General features: G+C 44.5%; 1 protein-coding gene across 2 annotated transcripts in view; it reads left to right on the top strand.

Moving 5' to 3' along the window:
• tm9sf2 (transmembrane 9 superfamily member 2) overlaps positions 1-8,086 on the top strand; it is a 45,333-nt gene extending 37,247 nt beyond the window's left edge. Inside the window, exons 17-18 of one of the 2 annotated variants that reach the window (XM_078221546.1) lie at positions 5,167-5,225; positions 5,825-8,086. In XM_078221546.1, the coding sequence (XP_078077672.1) occupies positions 5,167-5,225; positions 5,825-5,929 (164 nt within the window). In that variant the 3' untranslated portion in view covers positions 5,930-8,086. Of the gene's footprint in view, positions 1-5,166; positions 5,685-5,824 lie in introns of those variants that run through there. The other variant, XM_078221547.1, reaches the window with a different exon arrangement.
• The last annotated feature ends 17,455 nt before the right edge of the window (positions 8,087-25,541 follow it).

The raw sequence follows: 25,541 nt of genomic DNA, 5'->3' as shown, positions 1-25,541 counted from the left end.
GCATATCATCAAAACTGCAGCTTTCTAAAAAGTGTACTAGGGTGTGATTGAAATTTTAAAATAGTAATTCAGGCAATAAATAAATAAATTACCACCAATAAAGCACCAAAATCACTTTTTCAGTTTGGCATTATCCCCTTTGTAACCAACTGGCCAACTGTTTTGCATTCGGTAACTGGGTGTAATTCCAGGCATAATTTTGCTTTATTACGGTCCTTATAAGCTCCTGGGTGAAGAATTTATTTGTTTGGATTATTTTGGTCCCATTTTGCTATTCGTAAATGTTATGGAATTCAGATGAATATTAAAGAAAGGCAAGAGATTTTCAATTATTTAGCACCTTTCCCAACCTCGGCGTCTCGAGTGCTTTACACAACATTTCAGAGATGCCTCGGCGCCGCACTGCCTTCAACCTGGTGCTCAAGTCTCTGGAGCGGATATTGAACCAAAAACCCTGTGATTAGGAGCTGAGTGTGTAACCCACACCACAAGCAGCACCTTATTCAACTCCATCTCCAAACAAATATGATTGAAATGTTCAGTTCTTTGGCAGTGACATTGTAGGAAAGGATGCTGTACTTTTGGATGCCAGCTGTAATGCAGTGAAAATTGGCTGAACGCAGTGGTAGTGAGAAAGGTGACTATAATGTTTTAATATGGGAGAAAAGGTGCAATATTAACAGCCTCAGTTGGATTTTTAAGAAGCATAATTGACCTTGTGCACATTTGCCACTCTGAATATCTTGAGTGTTCGGATTTGGTTGCATAGATCAGTTTAGTTGATATCCTTTTATGAGGGAACTCCAGTTTTATTTTGTCCAGGGATCCTGCAGCTGGTAATATGGAAGCATGTCTCCACATCAGCTATTGAGAGGCACGTTCTGTTACCCTGAAGCAGGGCAGTGTCAGCCATGGGTCAGTTAGTCACACACTATCCTCCTGAATATGAAGGTTGTGACTTGAGCACCAATCTAGGCTGAAACTCTAGTTTGCTGCTGCACTGTTGGAAATGCTGTCTTTCGGACCAAGAATTTAAACCAGTATCTTGGTCTATTCTCCCGACGGTTGGTAAAAGATCCCAGCACACTGTTTTGAAGAAGAGTAAGGGAGTTATCTCTGGTGTCCTGCCCAATATTTACCCCTCAACCAACACCTTGTTACAAGAAGGGTGGCACAGTGGTTAGCGTTGCTGCCTCACAGTTCCAGGGACCTGGGTTCGATTCCGGCCTTGGGCCACTGTGCGGAGTCTGCACGTTCTCCCCACATCTGCATGGGTTTCCTCCGGGTGCACCGGTTTCCTCCCACGCTCCAAAGATATGCGGGTTGGGTGCATTGGCCGTGCTGAATTTCCCCTTAATGTCCTGGGATGCATAGATTAGAGGGATTATCAGGGTGCAAATATGTGAGGGTAACGAGGTAGGTAGAATTAAGGATCTTATTGTGAAGGACCCTCTTGGGTCTAGTGACCACAATATGGTCGAATTTCTGATTCAGATGGAAGAGGAGAAAGTTTGGTCCCAAACCAGTGTCCTCTGTTTGAACAGAGGGAAATATGATAGGATGAGGGATGAATTGGCTAAGGTAGACTGGGAGAGCAGGCTGGCAGGTAGGATAGCTGAGGAACAGTGGAGGATTTTTAAGGAGATCCTTTTCAGTTCTCAGCAAAAATATATTCCAGCAAAAAACAAGGATTGTAAGAAAAGGGAGAACCAGCCGTGGATAACGAAGGAAATAAAGGAGAGTATTAAAATAAAAACAGCTGCGTACAGAGTGGCCAAAAATAGTGGAGAAACAAGTGATTGGGAAAAATTTAAGAAACAACAAAGAGAGACTAAGAAAGCGATAAAGAAAGGAAGGATAGACTATGAAGCTAGGCTAGCAATTAATATAAAAAATGATAGTAAAAGTTTTTATAAATATATAAAAAGGAATAGAGTGGCTAGAGTGAATGTTGGACCCTTGGAGGACGAGAGGGGGGAGTTAATAGTGGGAAATGAGGATATGGCTGAGTCTTTAAATAAGTTTTTTGTGTCGGTCTTCACGGTGGAGGACACAAATAGTTTGCCAAATATTAACGATAGAGGGTTGGCAGCAGGAGAAATACTTAATACAATTAATGTTACCAGAGAGGCAGTGCTGGGTAGACTAATGGGACTGAAGGTGGACAAGTCCCCGGGTCCAGATGGAATGCATCCCAGGGTATTGAAAGAAATGTCAGAGGTAATGGTGGATGCGTTAGTGATTATTTATCAAAACTCGTTGCATTCTGGGGTAGTGCCGGTTGATTGGAAAACGGCTAATGTTACGCCGCTGTTTAAAAAAGGAAGGAGACAAAAGGCGGGTAACTATAGGCCGGTCAGCTTAACGTCTGTAGTAGGGAAAATGCTGGAATCCATTATTAAAGAGGAGATAGCAGGGCATCTGGATAGAAATGGTTCGATCAATCAGACGCAGCATGGATTCATGAGGGGAAAGTCGTGCTTGACGAACATGTTGGATTTTTATGAAGATGTGACTAGGGCGGTTGATGGAGGAGAACCGGTGGATGCGGTGTTTTTGGATTTCCAAAAGGCGTTTGATAAGGTGCCCCATAAAAGGCTGCTGAAGAAGATTAGGGCTCACGGAGTTGGGGGTAGTGTGTTAAAGTGGATTGGGGACTGGCTATCCGACAGGAAGCAAAGAGTCGGAATAAATGGATGTTTTTCCGGTTGGAGGAAGGTAACTAGTGGCGTGCCGCAGGGATCGGTACTCGGGCCGCAACTATTTACCATTTATATAGATGATCTGGAGGAGGGGACGGAGTGTAGGGTAACGAAGTTTGCAGACGACACAAAGATAAGTGGAAAAGTGAATCGTGTGGAGGACGGAGAAGATCTGCAGAGAGATTTGGACAGGCTGAGTGAGTGGGCGAGGATATGGCAAATGGAGTATAACGTTGATAAATGCGAGGTTATACACTTTGGAGGAAATAATAACAAATGGGATTACTATCTCAATGGAAACAAATTAAAACATGCTACCGTGCAAAGGGACCTGGGGGTCCTTGTGCATGAGACGCAAAAGCCCAGTCTGCAGGTACAACAGATGATCAAGAAGGCAAATGGGATGTTGGCCTATATCGCGAGGGGGATAGAATATAAAAGCAGGGATGTCTTGATGCACCTGTACAGGGCATTGGTGAGGCCGCAGCTGGAATACTGTGTGCAGTATTGGTCCCCTTATATGAGGAAGGATATATTGGCATTGGAGGGAGTGCAGAGAAGGTTCACCAGGTTGATACCAGAGATGAGGGGTTTGGATTATGAGGAGAGGCTGAGGAGATTGGGTTTGTACTCGTTGGAGTTTAGAAGGATGAGGGGGGATCTTATGGAGACTTATAAGATAATGCGGGGGCTGGATAGGGTGGAGGCGGAGAGATTCTTTCCACTTAGTAAGGAAGTTAAAACTAGAGGACACAGCCTCAAAATAAAGGGGGGTCGATTTAAGACAGAGTTGAGGAGGAACAACTTCTCCCAGAGGGTGGTGAATCTCTGGAATTCTCTGCCCACTGAGGTGGTGGAGGCTACCTCGCTGAATATGTTTAAAGCACGGATGGATGGATTCCTGATCGGTAAGGGAATTAGGGGTTATGGGGATCAGGCGGGTAAGTGGTACTGATCCACGTCAGATCAGCCATGATCTTATTGAATGGCGGGGCAGGCTCGAGGGGCTAGATGGCCTACTCCTGCTCCTATTTCTTATGTTCTTATGGGGATAAGGCCTATGTGGGATTATTGTCAGTGCAGACTCAATGGGCTGAATGGCCTCCTTCTGTACTGTAGAGTTTCTATGATTTGTCTGATACTTTTGAGCGCTTGCTATGTGCCAATTGGCAGCTGTGCTTTCTATCTTACAACAATGACTACGCCTCAAGAGTAAAGATCAATACAGCACAGGAACAGGCCCTTCGGCCCACCAAACCTGACCGACACATGATGCCTTTCTAAACTCAAGATCTTTTGCCTCTATGCAGTCTGTATCCCTGTTTTCGCTGCCTATTCGTGTATCTGTCAAGATGCCTCTTAAACGTTGCAATTGTATCTGCTTCTACCAACTCCACAGGTAGCGCATTCCAGGCTTACCACCCTCTATAAAAAAGACTTGCCCCTCACATCTCCATTAAACTTTCTCCCTTTCACCTTAAACCTATGTCCCCTAGTAATTGACATTTCTACTGGGAAAAGGATTCTGACTATCCATTCTATCCATGCCCTTTTTGCCTGGAATGTTTGGGATGTTCAGATGCCATGAAAGATGTGCAGATTAGGTGGATTGGTCATGCTAAATTGCCCCTTAGTGTCAGGAGGATTAGCAGGGTAAATGTGTGGGGCTTCGGTGGGAGGGCCTGGGTGGGATTGTTGTCAGTGCAGGCTCGATGGGCCAAATGGCCACCATGAACACTAGGGATTCTATGAAAGATTCCACATAAACACAAGTCTTTTTCCCTTATTTCTAGCTTCTTGTCACAGTCAAAAATCCGTGATCTCTGAAGGAAGGAAAAGTCATTTATAAATGTAGCTAGAAAATCATTCCCTGTGCTATTTGTGGCTCAGATTGCAAGCAATCTGATCTAACATGCTGTTGAAATGTTTGGCTGTCCAGTAGCAAGGAGGTAACGCTTTCCATTCAGAGCTGAACACACTGCCCATAGTAATGGCTGTGGGATATGAAAAGCTACAAGATAAATCTGTCCTGCTACTCTTGTTGTTAGTTGACAGTGCACGAATCTGTGTCATAAATACTCTACATATGTTTATTCAGCTAAGAGGAAAAGACAGATTTGGAAAATGTCCAGTGCTGTGGCTTCTGGTGGTGCCCTGCTGTTAAATCAGTGGTTTACTTGCTGAAGGCACCGACATTCCTGTTGCATTCCAGGTCATTGGCCATCTTCAACAGGCAGAATGCCACAAGCTGCAAGATAGATCTCTCTGATTCACAGCTGGGTTGGCAGCAAGGTATCCCAGGCAATGAGCTGGTAAAACATCAGCACTTTGAAGGAGCATGAAAAATGATATTCCTTAGCGTGACTCACTGGTGAGATTTAAAGGCAGCAGCCCTTCATTTATTTTTTTTTGTGCGCCTGAATGTTAATGATTTTGCTTTTACAAACTCTACGTTTTCTTTCAGGAACTATTGGTTACGTTGCCTGTTTTTGGTTTGTGAGCAAGATCTACAGCGTTGTCAAGGTGGATTAAAACGAACTAACTTCTTGGGGAAGTGATTGACAGAACTTTGTGTTTACCAAATTGATTTGATGACTTGCACATGGAAGAGTCTGGTTGCATTAGAAGAACTATTGAACAAGATACTGACACCATGTTTATATTTTCTATCTAAAACTTATCTGGATATAAATCATTTTGAAATGACTGCATATTTGTTCAGTTTGAAGGAAAACCTGTCCAGTTTGCCTTTGAGTTGGGATTTGTTTTAAATTTCCTTTGTTATATTTTATAATTCTATTTGCACAGTTGCTTAGAAAGGCGTGTGTGACAATAATGCTTCTGTAAATTGTGTTATACTGTCTACTGAAATAGCGATCTTTAATATTCAAAACATCTGTACATTTGAGATGGCAAAATCTGTGCAGTAAGCCAAAACAACTGGTTTCTAATTAAAAATGTATTTTCTTACTTGTCACTCCATCCACTCTTCTACTCTCCTCATTGCTCACCGATTGACTTTGAAGTTACAAAACAATAGTTATGCAAGCGATTAAAGAGTTTGTATGACATTTTCCTCCTTTTGCCTTGTTACCATGAGGCGTTGACCCTTTCTTTTCAAGCCTCGTGTTACAGCAGCAGAGGAAGACACTTCAGATGGTCGTGTTGACGATTCATCCGCCAGCATTCCAGGGTGCAAGTTCAAGGCAATTGATTCCAGAAAGTAATATTTATTGGTGTGATGATGCTGCCAGCTATCTCCTCTGAGCTGGTTGTGGTGCAATGGGAATGGTTGATCAGTCACATCAAAGCAGAATTAAAAATATGTGTTTGTCCATTTTAGCCTCAAAAGATTTAATAAAAAACTTAAAGGCATAGGATTTCCTGATTGGCTTCAAAGGATTGCCGCACTTGTCTTCATTCTCACCAACACCCAAAAAAGATTGTTATTAGAAACTTAGAAAATAGGTGTAGCCCTTCCAGCCTGTACCACCATTCAACATGATCATGGTTGATCATACACTTTCAGTATCCCACTCCCGCTTTCTCGCCATGCCCCTTGATCCCTTTAGCCACAAGGACCACGTCCACCTCCCTCTTGAACATATCTAACAAATTGACCCCAACAGCTTTGTGTGGTAGAGAATTCCACAGGTTCACAACGCTGAGTGAAGAAGTTCTTTCTCATCTCAGTCCTAAATGGCTTACTTATTCTTAGACTGTTTTACTTTGTCTATGTTGCTAGTTCCTTCCCCTGCCAAACGAAAAAGTGTTTCTTCATATTTTCCAGATTGACTTTAGCTGCCTTGTCTCTTTACTTTTTGCAAACTGATTCACACTGAAGGCTGGGGAATGACATGAAGTGAATTGCTCATTCAGAGTTGGTGCAGACATATGATGGGCTGAATGCTGACCTCCTGCACGCTTAACCATTCTGTGAGCGTGCGATGTTTCCCATTTCAGTCTTGCTGTGTCAGCCTGCGATACTGAAAGAAGCTGTAAAGAATTTTTTTCTTTAAAAAATAAAGGAACAAATCAAACAGTGAGGTGCAAGGGAGAGTTGGACACAGGAGTGGGGGGCAGGTGGGAGGGTGGTGAAAGTTGGAGAAGACGGGAAAGAAAGAGGCTAGAAATAGAACAGTGAAAAGTTGAAACCAGGCAACATGGTAGCACAGTGGTTAGCACTGCTGCCTCACGGCGCCAGGGACCCAGGTTCGATTCCGGCCTTGGGGTCACTGTCTGTGTGGCGTTTGCATGTTCTCCCCGTGTCTGCGTGGGTTTCCTCCCACAGTCCAAAGATGTGAGTGTTTGATTGACTAAATTGACCCTAGTGTCAGGGGGATTAGCAGGGTAAATGTGTGGGGTTACAGGGATAGGGCCTGGGTGGGATTGTGGTCGGCACAGACTCGATGGGCCGAATGGCCTCCTGTACTCCAGGGATTCTATGAAAATGTATTTCTGTCATATTAACCATTTTCCATGCTTGAATCCTTTGTGTTCCACGTACTTAAAACTACAGGGGCAAATTAAAAGGAAACATTTTTTTCTATGTTGATTTGGCTTATGAGGAGAGACTGAATAGACTGGGACTATAATCATTGGAATTCAGAAGAATGAGGGGAGATCTTATAGAAACATATAAGATTATGAAGGGAATAGATAGGATGGAAACAGGGAAGTTGTTTCGACTGGCGGGTGAAACTAGAACTAGGGGGCATGGCCTCAAAATAAGGGGAAGCAGATTTAGGACTGAGTTGAGGAGGAACTTCACACAAAGGGTTGTGAATCTGTGGAATTCCCTGCCCAGTGAAGCAGTTGAGGCTACCTCATTGAATGTTTTTAAGGCAAGGATAGATAAATTTTTGAACAGTAAAGGAATTGAGGGTTATGGTGAGCGGGCAGGTAAGTGGAGCTGAGTCCACAAAAAGATCAACCATGATCTTATTGAATGGTGGAGCAGGCTCGAGGGACCAGGTGGCCTACTCCTGCTCCTAGTTCTTATGAGATGTACATTTGGTTGGAAAAGGTCTGTTTTAGTGATTCTTGATCAGTTTGCTATGATTATTTGAAGATTTTACTTTATTTGCTTCGCAATATTCTTTAATGTAAATGATTTTCTACAGCTAGAAACAATACTAACTTGATTTGTAAAGAGTTGAACATTAATTATGATTGTGAGAGATTGTGTTAAGCTGTGTTTATTTATAATTGGTGAACACTTTTTAATGGGATGATTGGTCATTGAACACTGTCTCTTTATTTTGTTTTGTTGAGTTGGGATGACTCCTTGCCTGGCTAACAGTGCCTCTGAATCATTCAATTTACCAGTGAGCAATCTATTGTTCAATAAACCTTGTGTAAAATAAAAGTTTTTACTTATTGCATTGATTTTAAAGAAAAAAATAATCTTGCATTTATATAGCACTTTTCATGACCAGCAGAATCTCAAAACATTTTATAGCTAATACATTTTCTGAATTGCGATTTGATTTATTATTGTCACATGTATTAGTATACAGTGAAAAGTATTGTTTCTTGCGCGCTATACAGACAAAGTATACCATTCATAGAGAAGGAAAGGAGAGAGTGCAGAATAGAGTGTTACAGTCATAGGGTGTAGAGAAAGATCAACTTAATGCAAGGTAGGTCCATTCAAAAGTCTGACAGCAGCAGGGAAGAAGCTATTCTTGAGTCGGTTGGTACGTGACCTCAGACTTTTGTACACAGCGTATGTTTTATTGGGAGGATGGCTCGAGAGAGACAAGGGTGACATACCATGACAGCAGGTCACCTAGTACGATTAATTATAGAGCAGCAACTACAGTTTTATCATGTCCACTAAATGGCAAAAAGTAATTTTTTTCATATCGACAATGTTTTAAAAATAATGACCAGAATTAATACAGTTCCTGTATCAGACTTGCTTTGAAATTTCCTACATTTCCACCATTCACTCTGACGTAGAGTTTTAAGTTTATTAATGTCACAAGTAGGCTCATTAACACTGCAGTGAAGTTGCTGTGAAAATCTTCTAATTGCCACACTTTGGTGCCTGTTTGGGTACACTGAGGGAGAATTTAGCATGGCCAATGCACCTAACCAGCATGTCTTTCGGACTGTGGGAGGAAACTGGAGCACCCAGAGGAAACCCACGCAGACATGAGAACGTGCAGACTCTGCACAGACAGTGACCAAAGCTGGGAATTGAACCAGGGTCCCTGGCGCTGTGAGGCAGCAGTGCTTGCCACTGTGCTGCCTTTTGCTCCAAAACACATCCCCTGCTATAGTTGTCAATTAAGATCCAAATTCTCAAACAGCCCTCGTTGGGTACAGCTACTAAGAGTTATCGAGCCAAAGCGGGGAGATGGAATCGAGACACATCCGCCATGATCTAATTGTATGGCAGGACACCTGGAGGGGATGAATGGCCTCCTGTTCCTCTTCTGAATTCATTGCATATAGAATGGTATCACTTTGTCAAATATTGGTGGATCTAATGTGCTGATCCTGCAATGATCCAAGACTCTTTGATCAGTGATTCCACAGCTGTGAGTAAAGTTTCTGTCTGCCTTATGCAGGGGTTGCAATATATTAATCATTTTTAAAAACCCTTCTCCAGCTTGTCAATTGCCAATTTTTGGCATTGTCAATAACAGAACTTTGATTCCTATTCCAATATCTAAAGTACCTTTTCTAAAATAAATTTTTGTCAAGATTTTACCCAGAAAGTGGTATGTTTTTAAGTGGTTATTGGTCAACAAGAGGATCAAAGGAGGAAGGGGAGTGGGGTGAGAACAGAAAGGAAAATGGAATTCAGGCCACAATCAGATCAGTCATTGTGTGTGTGTGTGATGTCTGTCTCTTTAAGAAAGTGCAGCAGACGTAGATCACCAGACTTGAAGGACAAATGGGAACTGAATGAGTGATCACCCCTGAGGGTAGAGTCCTCTTACAGCCATGTAGTTAACATCATAACGAGTGGAGCATAACTGCAGGGCAACCTGGGGGTGCAAACCGGCAACCTGGGGGTGCAAACCAACCCCCGTACCAAGTTTCTCTTTATCAATAAACACCACCTTCTTACTAACAAAGTAAGTGCCAGAGTGTGCCATGACATCATAGTCATGATCTTATAGAATGATAGAGCAGGCTCAATGGGCTGTTTGGCCTACTGACAGACTTATGACTCTATCTGGAACACAATACAATGTGGCGTGGTTGAGGTGTTATAGCATGACCGTGCCCAGTGGCACAGTGGTTAGCGCTGCGGCCTCACAGTGCCAGGGACCCGGGTTCAATTCCAGCCTCGGGTCACTGTCTGTGTGGAGTTTGCACGTTCTCCCCGTGTCTGTGTGGGTTTCCTCCGGGTGCTCTGGTTTCCTCCCATAGTCCAAAGATGTGCTGGCTAGGTGGATTCACCATGTTAAATTGCTCCTTAGTGTCAGGGGGATTAGCAAGGTGATTATGGGGATAGGGCCTGGGTGGGATTGTCGGTGCAGATTTGATGGACTAAATGGCACTGAGCATTCTATGAAAATCCTTCAGTCAATCACTTAATACTTTTAATAATTTATTTATCAGTGTCATAAGTCAGTTGACAACACCGCAATGAAGTTCCAGTGAAAATCCCCTAGTCACCACACTCCGGCACCTGTTCGGGTACACTGAGAGAGAATTTAGCACAGCCAATGCACCTGACCAGCACGTCTTTCGGACTGTGGGAGGAAACCAGTGCACCCGGAGGAAACTCACGCAGACACGGGAAGAATGTGCAGACTCCACACAGATGGTGACCCAAGCCAAGAATCGGACCCGGGTGCCTGACGCTGTGAGGCAGCAGTGCTTGCCACCAAGCTGCCCAATTTTATATACAACTTTATTTAAGAGAAACCTGGATAAACATGAAGGAGAAAGGAATAAAAGGATATTATATACTGGTAGGGTGGGAGGAGACTTGTGGAGCAAAGACATGGAGTGACTGGCCCGTTTGTGCCATCAGTTCTGCCTAATGCTTGCTTTACCCAAAAATAAAAGTAGGATCATAGAATCCCTACAGTGCAGAAGAAGGCCATTCAGCCCATCCAAGTCTGCACTGACAGCAATCCCACCCAGGCCCTATCCCTGTAACCCCGTGTATGTATCCCGCTAATCCCCCTAACACTAAGGGGCAATTTACCATGGCCAATCCACCTAACCCGCACATCTTTGGACTGTGGGAGGAAACCAGAGCTCCCGGAGGAAACCCACACAGACACGGAGAATGTGCAAACTCCACACAGGCAGCGACCTGAGGCCGGAATTGAACCCGGGTCCCTGGCGCTGTGAGGCAGCTTACCACCATGCCGCCCCTTTCGAGCACCAGCTATCCTGAGGGAAACTTCGTAGGGAACCAGCTACTAGATGGTTCGATTAGTCGTTCGCCCCTATACCAAGGTCGGACGACCGATTTGCACATCAGGACCACTTTGGACCTCCACCAGAGTTTCCTCTGCCTTCGCCCTGCCCGGGATGATGTAATAGAAGATACAAAAATTCTATGAAGCATTCTAATCCGTAACATAATTCCCGGGCACACCAGTTGTTTCAGCACCTTTGCGTGCCTTTTATTTTCTACCCTGGAGCCATTTAATTGTCTTTTCTGCCCTGGTGTATTGCGTAGCTAACATTTCCCACCAAACATCTTTCTAATGTCTCAATTCTTTACACCTGAGGTTCATTAATTCCCGATCAAATGACACTGATTCAAGTTTCAATATTTTATTCCTGTTTTCTTGCTCTTAACAGACTCTTTCATGTCACTTTTGATTGAATTGCTAATTTTTGATTTAAAAAAAAAATTGGTTGCATTTAATGTCCAAAATAAATAATACAATATCACAAATGGAAGTTGCTTTGTTTTTTTTTAATTAATCCATTTTTACGAAGGATTCATGTTAAGTCTTTTGCAATTCAGCTCCCTGCAGCTTAACAGGTTTGATGTGTCCCTATTAGCATCAGATCTATTAGTGCCATCTCTCCAGTGTAATTCTCTTTACTGTGGTAATGTAGTGAACATGTTCACAAGCCCGTATTAATGACTAACACAAAGTGAATTCATTTAATATTTTGTATGCTTTCATATTTTACAAGTATTTCTTGAGTTTGCCAAAGTGGGAGGGAAAAGTAGCAACAATTCGAGTCGACCGTTCCCTTTCATAGATTTGCAAAGCGATTAAAGGATAGAAACCAACCATTCGACCGAATGTAGATGTTTAGAGCCTCTTCTTGACCGCTATTCATCTCACCCAATCATTACCTTCTATTCCAGTGTCCCTCATACTATTTATCCAACTCCCCCTTAAATCATCTATTCGGGATGATTCAGTTTTTCATCACAATTTCTCCTTCTGTTTGTTTTTGAAGTTTATTTATTAGTCACAAGTCGGCTTACATTAATAACCTGGATACAGTGGACATGGGGAAGATGTTTCCATTAGTGGGAGTGACTAGGATCTGAGGGCACAGCCTCAGAGTAAAGGGACGGCCCTTTAGAACCGAGATGAGGAGGAATTTCTTCAACCAGAGGGTGGTGAATCTGTGGAATTCATTGCCACAGGAGGCTGTGGCAAGCCAGGTCATTGTTGAGCTATCAAACTGAGGTATTCAAGATGATAAAAGGTATGGATAAAGTAGACGTGGAGCAGATGCTTCCTCTTGTGGGGCATTCTAGGACGAGAGGTCATAGTCTTAGGATAAGGGGTAGCAAATTTAAAACAGAGTTGAGGAGAAACTACTTCTCCCAAAGGGTTGTGAATCTGTGGAATTCGCTACCCCATAATGCGGTGGATGCTGGGACAGTGAGTAAATTTAAGGAGGAGTTAGACATGATTGAATGGCGGAACAGACTTGATGGGCCGAATGGCCTAATTCTGCTCCTATATCTCATGAACTTATGAACTTATTCTGTGACCAATGAGTAAATCTCTGTTCAACTTGAAGTTTATAGGAGAATTCGTCACCCTGGAAACATTACAAGCAATCTCACTGAAGCGGTTAATCTATATTTTGGAGGAAATTCTGGACACAGGCAGCGTGTTCAAACATACTAGAATTGATCAATGTTTCCAATGAAGACTGATTAATGTGCCGCAAGTTCAAAGGTTAATGATTTTAAAAGAACCTTAAGCAATCTGAAGGGTCATTAATGACTATGCCTCGTGTATTGAATTTCCTTGGTGGTTAATTGAGGTATTTCATGATCTGCAAAAATCAAAGGTTTTTAGAAGTGTGGAAGGTTAGAGGAAAATATAGATTTTTTTTGGGCTGCAGGTCTTCAAAGACTGAGACAGAGTGGACGTCGAGTGACTAAAAAATTGTTTAATCAAAGAGAATTGGATTATATTAAAAAAAGTCTCAAACTGGTTATCAATAGCTCATTGCTTCAGAAACACATCATGCAGACTCAATTGTAGCCTGCTTGCCTCAAAGCCAAGAGCACAAGAGGAACAGGAGAGGGCCATTCGGCCCCTCCCCTAGTCTGCTCCTCCATTTGATGAGAACACGGTTGATACAATTGAAGTCTCACCTGTCCACCTTTCCTATCCATCCCTCTATAATCCGCCACTCTCGTCTTGATCAAAAATCTGTCTAACTCAGCTTTGAATATGTTCAATGATCCAGCCTCCAGCTCCAGCGCTTTGGGGAGGAGAATTCCACAAGCTAACAACCCACAGGAGAGGAAATTCCGACCCATCTCTGTCTTAAATGGGAGAACTCTTATTTTTGAACTGTATCCCTTGGTTACAGACTCATAGAATCCCTACAATGCAGAAGGAGGCAATTCGGCCCATCGAGTCCGCATCAACTCTCTGAAAGAGCATCTTACCCAGGTCTTATCCCTATAACCTCATGTATTTATTTCAGTAATCCCCCTAACCTACACATCTTGAGACACTAAAGGGGCAATTTAGCATGGCCAATCCACTTAACCTGCACATCTTTGGACTGTGAGAGGAAACCGGAGCACCCGGAGGAAACCCATGCAGACAGGGGGAGAACATGCAAACTCCACACAGACAGTGACCCAAGCCGGGAATTGAACGTGGGTCCCTGGCGCTGTGAGGCAGCAGCGCTAACCACTGTGCCACCGTGCCACCCCTACAAGGAGAGACAGCCTATCAGCATCCACCCTGTCAGTACCCATCAGAATTGCATACGTTTCAATTAGATCACCTCTCATTTTTCTATTCAAATAGTTTTCACAAGTATTCAGATGGTTGAGCGATTGCAATTTGCTTGTGAAATACAGTCAGTGGCTGTATTAGGAATGGAACCAATGCTTCCAAGGAGATTCAACAGAGTTAAATACCAGTCTGCATGGAGAGGTTGTGAGTTCAAGAACCACCCCAGTGACTTACTTCAACTGACATTTCAGAAGATTACTGGGAAAGTGTAATATTATTGGAGGATTTGGAAGTCCGAACTGCTGTGATTTGGTTTTCCTATCAGCCGAGGGCAGGTTTCAATGGTTCAATCTCACAAGAGGATGCTCGGTGCCAGATTCACCATCTCACAAACGGAATGGCCATCCTCATAGCTGACGGTGGCATCGTGTTGGCACCATTGGGCTAGAAATCCCGAGCTGCAGGCTGGGGACACGGATTCGAATCCCACCACGGCAGCTGGTGGAATTTAAATTTAATTCATAAATCTGGAACATAAAGCTGATCTCTGGTGACCATTGACTGTTGTAAAAGCCCATCTGGTTCACTAATGCCCTTTTGGGAAGGAAATCTGCCATCCTTACCCGGTCTGGCCTACGGTTGACTCTTAATTGCCCTATGAAATGGCTGATCAAGCCATTCAGTTCAAGGACAATTAGGGATGGGAAACAAATGCTGATCTTGCCAGCGACGCCCACATCCCATGAAAGAATAGAGAAGACAAAATACTTGTCTTAGAACAGGTGCAATGAACGTTCATTAAACTGATTTCTGGGCTAAGGGGATTGTCTTTTGAGGAGAGATTGAGTAAACTAGGCCTATATTCCCTGGAGTTTCGAAGAATGAGAAACGATCACACTGATGCATATAAAATTCTTAAGGGGCTTGGCAGATCGGTGCTGAGGGAATGTTTTCCCCTGGCTGGGGACTCCAGAACACAGCCACAGCCTCACAGTCTCAGAGTAAGAAATCGTCCATTTAGAACAGAATGGAGGAGGAATGTCTTCACTCAGAAGATGGTGAATCTTAGAAATTCTCTGACCTAGGAAGCTATGACTGTCTAGTCCAAAACAGAAATCCAGTAGATTTGTGGACATTTAGGGGGATTAAAGGATATGGCGATAGGGCAGGAAAGTGAAGTTGAGATAGAACATCGACCATGATCTTATTGAATGGTGGAGCAGGTTTGAGGGATGGAATGACCTCTCCTCCTTTTGATTTGATTTGATTTATTACTGTCACATGTATTAGTATACAGTGAAAAGTAATGTTTCTTGTACGCTATACAGACAAAGCATACCGTTCATAAAGAAGGAAGGGAGAGAGTTCAGAATGTAGTGTTACAGTCATAGCTAGGGTGTAGAGAAAGATCAACTTAATGCGAGGTAAGTCCATTCAAAAGTCTGATGGCAGCAGGAAAGAAGCTGTTCTTGAGTCGGTTGGTACGTGACCTCAGACTTTTGTATCTTTTTTTTCCCGATGGCAGAAGGTGGAAGAGAGAATGTCTGAGGTGCGTGGGGTCCTTAATTATGCTAGCTGCTTTTCTGAGGCAGCGGGAAGTGTAGACAGAGTCAGTGGATGGGAGATTGGTTTGCGTGATGGACTGGACTTTGTTCACGGCCCTTTGTAGTTTTTTGTGGTCTTGGGCAGAGCAGGAGCCACACCAAGCTGTGATACAACCAGAAAGATGGGTGCATGGGGTCCTTAATTATCACAGAATCACGGAATACTACAGTGCAGAAGAGGCCCTTCTGCCCATCGAGTCTGCACTGATGCATGAAAGGCCCTGACCTGCCCACCTAATCCCACTTGCCAGCACTTGGCCCATAGCCTTGAATATTATGGCATGGCAAGCACTCATCCAGGTACTTTTTAAAGGATGTGAGGCATCCCGCCTCCACCACCCTCCCAGGCAGCGCATTCCAAACCATCACACCCTCTGAGTAAAAAGGTTTTTCCTCAAATCCCCCCTAAACCTCCCATCCCTCACTTTTAATTTGTGTCCCCTCATAACTGACCCTTCAACTAAGGGGAACAGTTGCTCCCTATCCATCCTGTCCATGCCCCTCATAATCTTGGACACCTCAGTCAGGTCGCCCCTCAGTCCTCTCTGCTCCAATGTAAACAACCCAAGCCTATCCAACCTCTCTTCATAATTTAAATGCTCCATCCCAGGCAGCATCCTGGTGAATCTCCTCTGCACTCCCTCCAGTGCAATCACATCCTTCCTATAATGTGGCGACCAGAACTGCACACAGTTCTCCAGCTGTGGCCTCACCAAAGCTCTATACAACTCCATCATGCCCTCTCAGTTTTGGTAATCTATACCCCGATTAATAAAGACGAGTGTGCCATCTGCCTTTTTCACCACCCTATTAACCTGCCTTTCCGCCTTCAGAGATCTATGGACAAACACACCAAGGTCCATTTGTTCTTCGGAACTTGAAAGGTGTCAAACCTTCCATAGTATACTTCCTTGTCAAATTACTCCTTCCAAAGTGCATCACCTCACACTTTTCAGGGTTAAATTCCATCTGCCACTTATCCGCCCATTTGACCATCTCATCTATATCTTCCTGTAACCCAAGACACTCAACCTCATTGTTAACCACCCGGCCAATCTTTGTGTCATCGGCAAACTTACTGATCCTACCCCACACATAGTCATCTATGTCATTTATATAAATGACGAACAATAGGGGGCCCAGCACAGATCCCTGTGGTATGCCACTGGTCACTGGCCTCCAGTCACTAAAGCAGCCGTCTGTCACCACAGTCTGTCTTCTACAGCTAAACCAATTATAAATCCGCCTTGTCAGACCCCCCTGTATCCCACATGTATTAGTCTTCTTAATAAGTCTCCCATGTGGGACTTTGTCAATGGCTTTGCTGAAATCCATGTAAACTACATCAACCGCACTACCCTCATCCACACACTTGGTTACATGCTCAAAAACTTCAATTAAATTTGTTAGGCATGACCTCCCTCTGACAAAACCATGCTGACTCTCCCTGATCAAACCTTGCCTCTCCAAATGCAGATAGATTCTCTCCTTCAGAATCTTCTCCAGTCGTTTCCCAACCACAGACGTGAGACTCACTGGGTCTGTAGTTCCCTGGCTTGTCTCTACAACCTTTCTTAAATAGTGGGACCACATTGGCTGTTCTCCAGTTCTCTGGCACCTCCCCAATGGCCAGGGAGGAATATAAATGTTGGGTCAGAGCCCAGTTGCCTCCCACAACAGCCTGGAACACAATTCATCCGAACCTGGAGATTTGTCCACTTTTAAGCCTGCCAATACCCCCAATACTTTGTCACTCCCTGTGATGATTTTCTCTAGAGCCTCACAGTCTCACTCCCCGGGTTCGATAACTACCTCCTCATTCTTGTGGGTGAAGACAGATGTGAAATATTCATTTAACACCCGACCAATGTCCTCTGCCCCCACCCACAGACTTCCCGCTTGGTCCCGAATGGGCCCGACTCTGTCCCTGGTTATCCTCTTCCCATTGACATACTTCTAGAATAATTTAGCATTTTCCCTACTTTTACCAGCCAGAGCTTTCTCATATCCCCTCTTTGCTCTCCTAATTGATTTCTTCAGCTCCATCCTGCACTTTCTGTACTCCACTAATGCCTCCGCAGACTTACTCCCCTTATAGAGTCATAGAGGTTTACAGCGTGGAAACAGGCCCTTCGGCCCAACTTGTCCATGCCACCCAGTTTTTAACCACTAAGCTAGTCCCAATTGCCCACATTTGGCCCATATCCCTCTATACGCATTTTACCCATGGAACTGTCTAAATATTTTTTTTAAAACAAAATTGTACCCGCCTCTGGCAGCTCGTCCCAGACACTCACCACCCTCGTGTGAAAAAATTGCCTCCCTGGACCCTTTTGTATCTCTCCCCTTTGACCTTAAACCTATGCCCTCTGGGGTGGCACGGTAGCGCAGTGGTTAGCACTGCTGCTTCACAGCACCAGGGACCCGGGTTCGATTCCTGCTTTGGGCCACTGTCTGCGTGGGTTTCCTCCGGGTGCTCTCGTTTCCTCCCATGTTCTGAAAGACGTGCTGGTTGGATGCTTTGACCCAAACAGGCACTGAACTGTGGTGACTATGAAAATTTCACAGTAACTTCATTGCAGTGTTAATGCAAGCCTTACTTGTGACTAATAAATAAACTTTACTTCTAGTTTTAGACTCCCTTACTTTTGGAAAACAATGTTGACTATCTACCTTATCCATGCCGCTCGTTATTTTTTAAACCTCTATAAGATCACCCCTAAGCCTCCTACGCTGCAGTGAAAAAAGTCCCAGTCTATCCAGCCTCTCCTTATAACTCAAACCATCAAATCCTGGTAGCATCCTAGTAAATCTTTTCTGCACTCTTTCTAGTTTAATAATATCCTTTCTATAATAGGGTGACCAGAACTGTACACAGTATTCCAAGTGTGGCCTTACCAATGTCTTGTACAACTTCAACAAGACGTCCCAACTCCTGTATTCAATGCTCTGACCAATGAAACCAACCATGCTGAATGCCTTATACTTGTTAAAAGCCTCTCTTTTCCTTCTCAATGTATCCTGAATGTCTCTGTTCATCTATGGTTCTCTGGGTTTGTTACATCTTCCTGATGCTGACCTTTCCAGCGACGCCCACACCCATGAAAGAATAGAGAAAACAAAATACTTGTCTGAGAGCAGGTGCAATGAAAGTTCATTGAACTGATTTCTGGCTACGGGGATTGTTGTGTTGAGGTGAGGTTGAGTAAACTGGGCCTATATTCCTTTCTATTTCTTAGTCCTGATGTAGTGGGAATCCGATATAAATCCCAACATGCAAATATTCATTGCAATTGGGATAATTATTAATCTCATGATCATTAGATGAAACTGGTAAATTTGTTGAATATTTCAATCAGTCTCTTGAAAACATGCAATAAGGATCCAGCAAGTGCATGTTTCTACATAGATAGGGCATTAATGTGTTTTCACTCCTTGTGCTTTGTTCCTTGGTCTTCATTTGACACAGCTTCTGTTCCTGTCACAGTTTGGCACTCTGTGATACCATACAATGTTTCCATGGTAACTGTGCAGGCTGATCTAAATTGTTATCGCAATCACACTTAAGCTGCCTGCAGGATAACAAGTCTCCTTCGAGGGGCAGCTGTCTACCTTAGCATATAGACACAAGAGTAATTTCTAACCCCTCGGTTAACACCCACGTTATTCTGCAATGATTGCTCGACTGAGTATCGGATAAAACCATTCCAAAGATACGGTGCGTATTCCCAATGAAGATTTCACCTTGCACATTATTCCGTGCTCTGTTGAGTTTGAACAATTGCTGTGGGGAGTGGATATGACTCTCTCTCTCTCTCTCCTGTGATTCCCACGGGTTCAAGTTCCAATCCAGAGCTTGTGCACAAAAATCTAGTCTGACTCTCCTCCTGGTGCAGTACTGAGGGAGTGCTGCACTTCCAGAGGTGCCGACTTTCTGACGAGGCCATGTCTGCCCCTTCGGGTGAATGCAAAAGATCTCAAGATACTATTTTGAAAAAGAGCGGATGAGGTTTCCTCCGTGCCCCCCAATATTTATCCCCAATCATTCTCACACTGCTGTATGCATGATGTGGAGGTGCTGGCGTCGAACTGGGGTGGGCACAGTAAGAAGTCTCACAACACCAGGTTAAAGTCCAACAGGTTTATCTGGTAGCACGAGCTTTCGGTGCGCTGCTTCTTCATCAGGTGATCACCAGGTGACTTTAACCTGGTGTTGTGAGACTTCTTACTGCTGTACACGGGGAGCTTGCTATATGCAAATTGGCTGCCTTTTTTTTTACTGCATTACAACAGCGACTACACTTCAAAAAGTATCTCATTGATTGTTAAATGTTTTGGGACTTCCTGAGGTTGTCGAGATGCTGCAGAAATGCAAGTCTTCGATTTTACTTTTTATTTCAAAATTTGAACATCAGAATCCATCAGGATCTTGTGTTAATACAAATTTACAGGGCGGAATTTCCCCGTGGGAATTGTAGCTGGCAGGACACGGACAATGCAAAGATCTGTTGACCTCGGGCAGGATTTTCCAGTCTTGGGGCGAGAGCAGACGGAAAACCCGCCGACAGTGTCTCAAATTACGGATTCCAAACCTTTGCACAAGAGTGATATTAGAACAACTGCTGCCCTTCACAACAACTACCATTTATGCAGCACTTTTAACTTAGTAACATTTCCAAGGAGTGTTAGAAACTAATAAGCGCTGATGAGGCACATGGGAGGACAGCTGGAAAAGTAGGTTCTGAGGAGGACAGAGGGGTGGAGAGGTTTAGGGCGGGAACTCCAGAGCTTAGACTCTGGACAGCTGAAAGCACGTCCGCCAAAGACGGAGCAATTAAAATCGGGGATGCTGAAAAGGCCAGAGTTGGATGAGCACAGGAGGTCGCAGGGACGGAGGAGATTACAGAGATAGTGAGGAGATTTGAAAACAAAATGAGAATGCTAAAATAGAAATGGTGCCCGACTGGGGCCCAGTGTAGATCGGTGAGCTCAGGGAGCGATGGGTGAAGGGGACTTGGTGCAAGTTCGGATATGGACAGAGTTCATGGAGGGCGGAAGGTCGGCCAGGATGGTGTTGGAATAGTCAAATCTCGGCTGGGGGTGGAGTGGGGGGTTGGGGGGACACAGTTGGATGAAGGTTTCAATAGTAGTTGAGCTAAGGCTGATACATCACCAGTAAATTATAACAATCCCGTTTACGCATTTCTGAGAATTGACTTGAATATTTAAATACTGCAATAAAAAGGGTATATGTTAATAATAATACATTACTAATTGTAGCTGTAATGGCTTCAATCAGGCCATTGAGGTCGGCCTATTGGAATGTGGACTCCCTGATTAAGGATCCAATTGATGGACCAATCAAGGAGTCTTTTCCTTGCATTTAACTGGGATTGTCAGTTCCTCTGACACTCCTGAAGGTAGACTGCTGACAGAGCACTCTGTGTACTGCTGTTGGAATTGTAAATAAAGGGATTTTGGTGAAGGGACGTCTGCCTCTGAAGGCTTACTACAGTTAAAATCCAAACTACAATTAAAATCCAAACGAAAAATGGGATCAGTCTTTACAAGGCAGCTGTCCCAAAATCACAAAGCTGTTCAGTTGTTGAGTACATTCAGGACAGGGGTGGAGAGATTTCTGGATATCAAGGAAATTGTTGGATACGGTGACACTGCGGGTAGGTGGAGTTGAGGTACAAGATCTGATGTGATCTTATTGAATGGAAGAGTATTTTGATTAATGGCAAAAAGGAATATTTACATTTATAGAGTGCTCTATATGACCACTGAATGTCACAAAGTGTTTCTCAGCCAATGAAGTACTTTATAAAGTGCAGAGTCACTGTTGTAATGCTGGAAACTTGACAGCTAATTCTCATTCAGCAAGATCCCACCGTAATGAGCAGATAAGCTTTTTTTTTAAGCATATTGGCCAGGATAACTAGGGTGAACTGCTCTGCCCTTCTTCAATCTAGCTTCTTGGGCACTTTTACATCAACCTGGGAGGGTGGACAGGGCCTCAGTTTAACATCTCTGCCAGAATTCTCCCGCCCCGCCCGCCACGGAATTGGAGCAGGCAAGGGGCGGACAACGGGAATGTCCGTTGACCTCTCATCTGAGAGACAGCACCTCTGATTGTGCAGCACTCCCTCAGTAGCGCACAGAGAGTGTCAGCTGAGATTCTACCCTCAGGTTTCTGGAATGGGACTTGAACCCACAACCCTCTGATTCAGAGGGTAGAATGGTACCCACTGAGCCATGGATAATGCACACACCGCCTTCTCCCTGGCTTGTGTTTTTATTGCTTGATGCGAGGAATCATACTTATATTTGCATTTTAGCTAAAATTTACAATTTCAGCAGCCTTGTGAAAGACTAACTCGTGATATTAAACGCCTTGCCACTGATGATGTATATTCCCTGGTAATGCCTGATCTTTGTGGATACCACAGTGAAGTGTTGGCAATTTTGAAATTGAGCACATGGACCCCACCTACTGGTCACCTGCAAGGGGACACTTTTAACTTTCTTCATTGTCCCAGATAGATTATATATTTATATACATATTATACATTTGTATTTATATAGCACCTTTCAAGACTGTGGAGAATTCCAAATGTGCAGTACAGCCAATTAAGCACTTATTTTTTAAAAATATGTAATTATTGTTATACAATAGGGAAACACAGCAGCCAATGTAGTGTAAATACACCCATGGTGCTGTTAGTTAGCGAGGGAGTTCCAGGATTTTGACCCTGTGACAGTGAGGATAAGGCGACATATTTCCAAGTCAGGATGGTGAGTGGCTTGGAGGGGAACTTATAGGTGGTGGTGTTCCCATGCCTCTGCTGCTCTGGTCCTTCTAGATGGGTAGAGGCCAGGGCTGTGGAAGGTGCTGTCAAAGAAGCCTTGGTGAGTTGCTGCTACGCATCTTATAGATGGTACACACCGCGTTGAGAATCAGTGGTGGAGGGAGGTGCCAATCAAGCGACAGACACTGTGAGCGCCCTCTTCAGGGACAACCAGCCAGGGACACTGACAAAGAGGTAGCCAGTCAGGCCTGAACAATCCAGTCCATCAAGATGCCAGGACCTGTCACTGATCCTCTTGATGTGGAGGTGCCGGCGTTGGACTGGGGTAAACACAGTAAGAAGTTTAACAACACCAGGTTAAAGTCCGGCTCCAAGTGGAGAGGATCTCCAAGAAGATCGCACATATCGACACAGGCATCAAGTTTCTACACTGTTGGACTTTAACCTGGTGTTGTTAAACTTCTTACTGTACTGCCCCTCTTGGCCAGGCTCACAAAGCTCTCCCGCTCTGCCCTCCATGCCAGGCAGACCAGGTCAGAAGCACAGAGCTGATGTCAGGGTGGCCAAAATGCCAAAAGTCAAAATCAGGACACTTTAAGAAAGCCTTGGGAAGGTGGATTTCTGTGATGATTGACATGTTGGGCGACCGATGGCAGGAGACTGGGGGCAGGGGATTAATGGTAGAAGGTCATGTGATACCGTCTCCCCCCGGAATATCTCCAGCCAGAGTTGGCCACCCTATAAAAACCCCCAATTATCAGAGGCAGCAGTTATAAGCCCCGGGCTTTTGTTTCAATTACACTTCAGCCTCATTTTCTTAAAACACTGAACATACGTTTTGTTTGTTACAGGATCCCAGAATCCTATATCTGAATCTAATTTCATGGTGGCACAGTGCTTAGCACTACAGCCTCACAGCGCCAGGGACCTGGGTTCAATTCCTGGCTTGGGTCACTGTCTGTGTGGAGTTTGCACATTCTCCCCATGTCGGCGTGGGTTTCCTCCGGATGCTCCAGTTTCATCCCACAGTCCGAAAGACGTGCTGGTTAGGTGCATTGGTCATGCTAAATTCTCCCTCAGTGAACAGGCACCAGAGTGTGGCGACTAGGGGATTTTCACAGTAACTTCATTGCAATGTTAATGTAAGCCTACTTGTGACACTAATAAATAAACTACACATCACTGTGCAGCGCACAATGCTCAGACCAATCTCCATTTAAACGTGCTGTTTATTTTCATTTGCACTTTCTGTAATTTTTTAATTTGAAATGTTTTGCCCTCAGGTTGAATGTCTTACAGGGAATGTATGTTGCAAATATCAGGAATATTATGTTGTGTGGAGACACCTAAGAGTAGAACATGCTGTGTGGAGACAAGTCGAATTCCATTGCTCTTTCTGTAACTTTCAAGCGGAAATCATAGAATGCTACAGTGCAGAAAGAGGCCATTCAGCCCACCGAGTCTACACTGACCACAACCCCACCCAGGCCCTATTCCCGCGACCCCACATATTTGCCCTGCTAATCCCTCTAATCTATGCATCCCGGGACATAAAGGGGCAATTTAGCATGGCCAATCAACCTAACCTACACATCTTTAGATTGTGGGAGGAAACTGAAGCACCCGGAGGAAACCCACGCAGACATGCGGAGAACGTGCAGATTCCCCACAGACAGTCACCCAAGCTGGGAATTGAACCCAGGTCTCTGGAGCTGTAAGGCAGCAGTGCTAAACATTGTGCTGCCGGGCCGCCCAAAAATGTTCCGGAATGTACTTTGATTAATTTTCTGAATAAAGTATACTTTTGGAAAAAAATAATTATCAGCTCGAAGCTTGATGTTAAACTAGCGAATGTACCTCGAGTGTGGAAGATTTTGTTGCACCCAGAACAGTGTTCGGTTGAATGTGCCACGGTCATTCACCATCCTCGGTACTGGATGGTTTACCGACAGGTGCAGTGCGACACCCTCATCAGCCGCGGCTTGCCTTTGGCAAACACCGCCATAGGCCTCCCATCATCCAGAACTATGATTGAAACATATAAAGTCCCGAGGAGGCTCGACAGGGTGGATGGAGAGAGGATGTTTCCTCTTGTGGAAAAGTCTAGAAATAAGGGTCATGGGTTAAAAATAAGGGGTCGCCAATTCAAAATGGAGATCCATCAAAGAATCCCTACAGTGCAGGAGGAGACCATTTGGCCCATCGAGTCTGCACCGACTCTCCGACAGCGGACCTTACCCAGGCTCACTCCTCCACCCTATCCCCGTAATCACACGCTATCCCGCTCACCCTTCCATGGCCAATCTAACCTACACATCTTTGGATACTAAGGGGCAATTTCTAATGGCCATTCCACCTAACATGCACGTGTGTAGGAAGAAACCGGAGCACCCGGAGGAAACCCACGCAGACACGGGGAGAATGTGCAGACTCCGCACAGACAGTGACCCGAGGCCGTAATTGAACCCGGGTCCCTGGTGCTGTGAGGCAGCAGTGTTAACCACTGTGCCGCATAGATTGTGTAGACTGTAAATGTAGCAGCGTCTAAGTATGGCACCTGATTTAATGCATCTCATTTGCAAATCCCCTTTTGATACACGTTCTGTCAATCCAGCCCAGCAGAGTGTTAATTGTATATTAATGGTGTTTAATTGTCTTCAGGTGCTGAGCATTACCATAGGATTCAGAGATTTCTGCAGCATGGAGGGAATCAATGTCTCACATTGAGTGTAAAATGTGTCAGTTTGCATTTACCCCTCTGCCATTCCTCCATTGTTGGTTGCACTTCAGCCTGGGTGACTAGACGTCCGAATCCCACTTTTCCATTCAGCATCCCATTCCCTCCACCATTTTCTCCAAATTGCACAAATGTCCTAGTTTTCGGGAACCCAAGCCCACTCTTCCCACCAACGCCTCTACTTCCTCAGGAGGCTAAGGAAATTCAGTCTGTTCTTTCCATAGAATCCCTACAGTACAGAAGGAGGCCATTTTACCCATCGACTCTGTACTGACCACAATCCCAGGCCCTATTCCTGTAACCCCACACATTTACCCTGCTAATTCCCCTGACACTAGGGGCAATTCAGCATGGCCAATCAACCTAACACACCTTTGGACTATGGAAGGAAATTGGAGCACCCGGAGGAAACACATGCAGACACGGGGAGAAAGTGCAAACTCCACATAGACAGTGACCAAGGCCGGAATTGAACCCGGGTCCCTGGCGCTGTGAGGCAGCAGTGCTAACCGCTGTGCCACCGT

This window comes from Mustelus asterias, chromosome 10, assembly GCF_964213995.1.
Source record: "Mustelus asterias chromosome 10, sMusAst1.hap1.1, whole genome shotgun sequence".
NCBI lineage: Eukaryota > Metazoa > Chordata > Chondrichthyes > Carcharhiniformes > Triakidae > Mustelus > Mustelus asterias.
The sequence above is the reverse complement of the archived record's forward strand: the minus strand, read 5'-3'. Positions and strand labels throughout refer to the sequence as shown.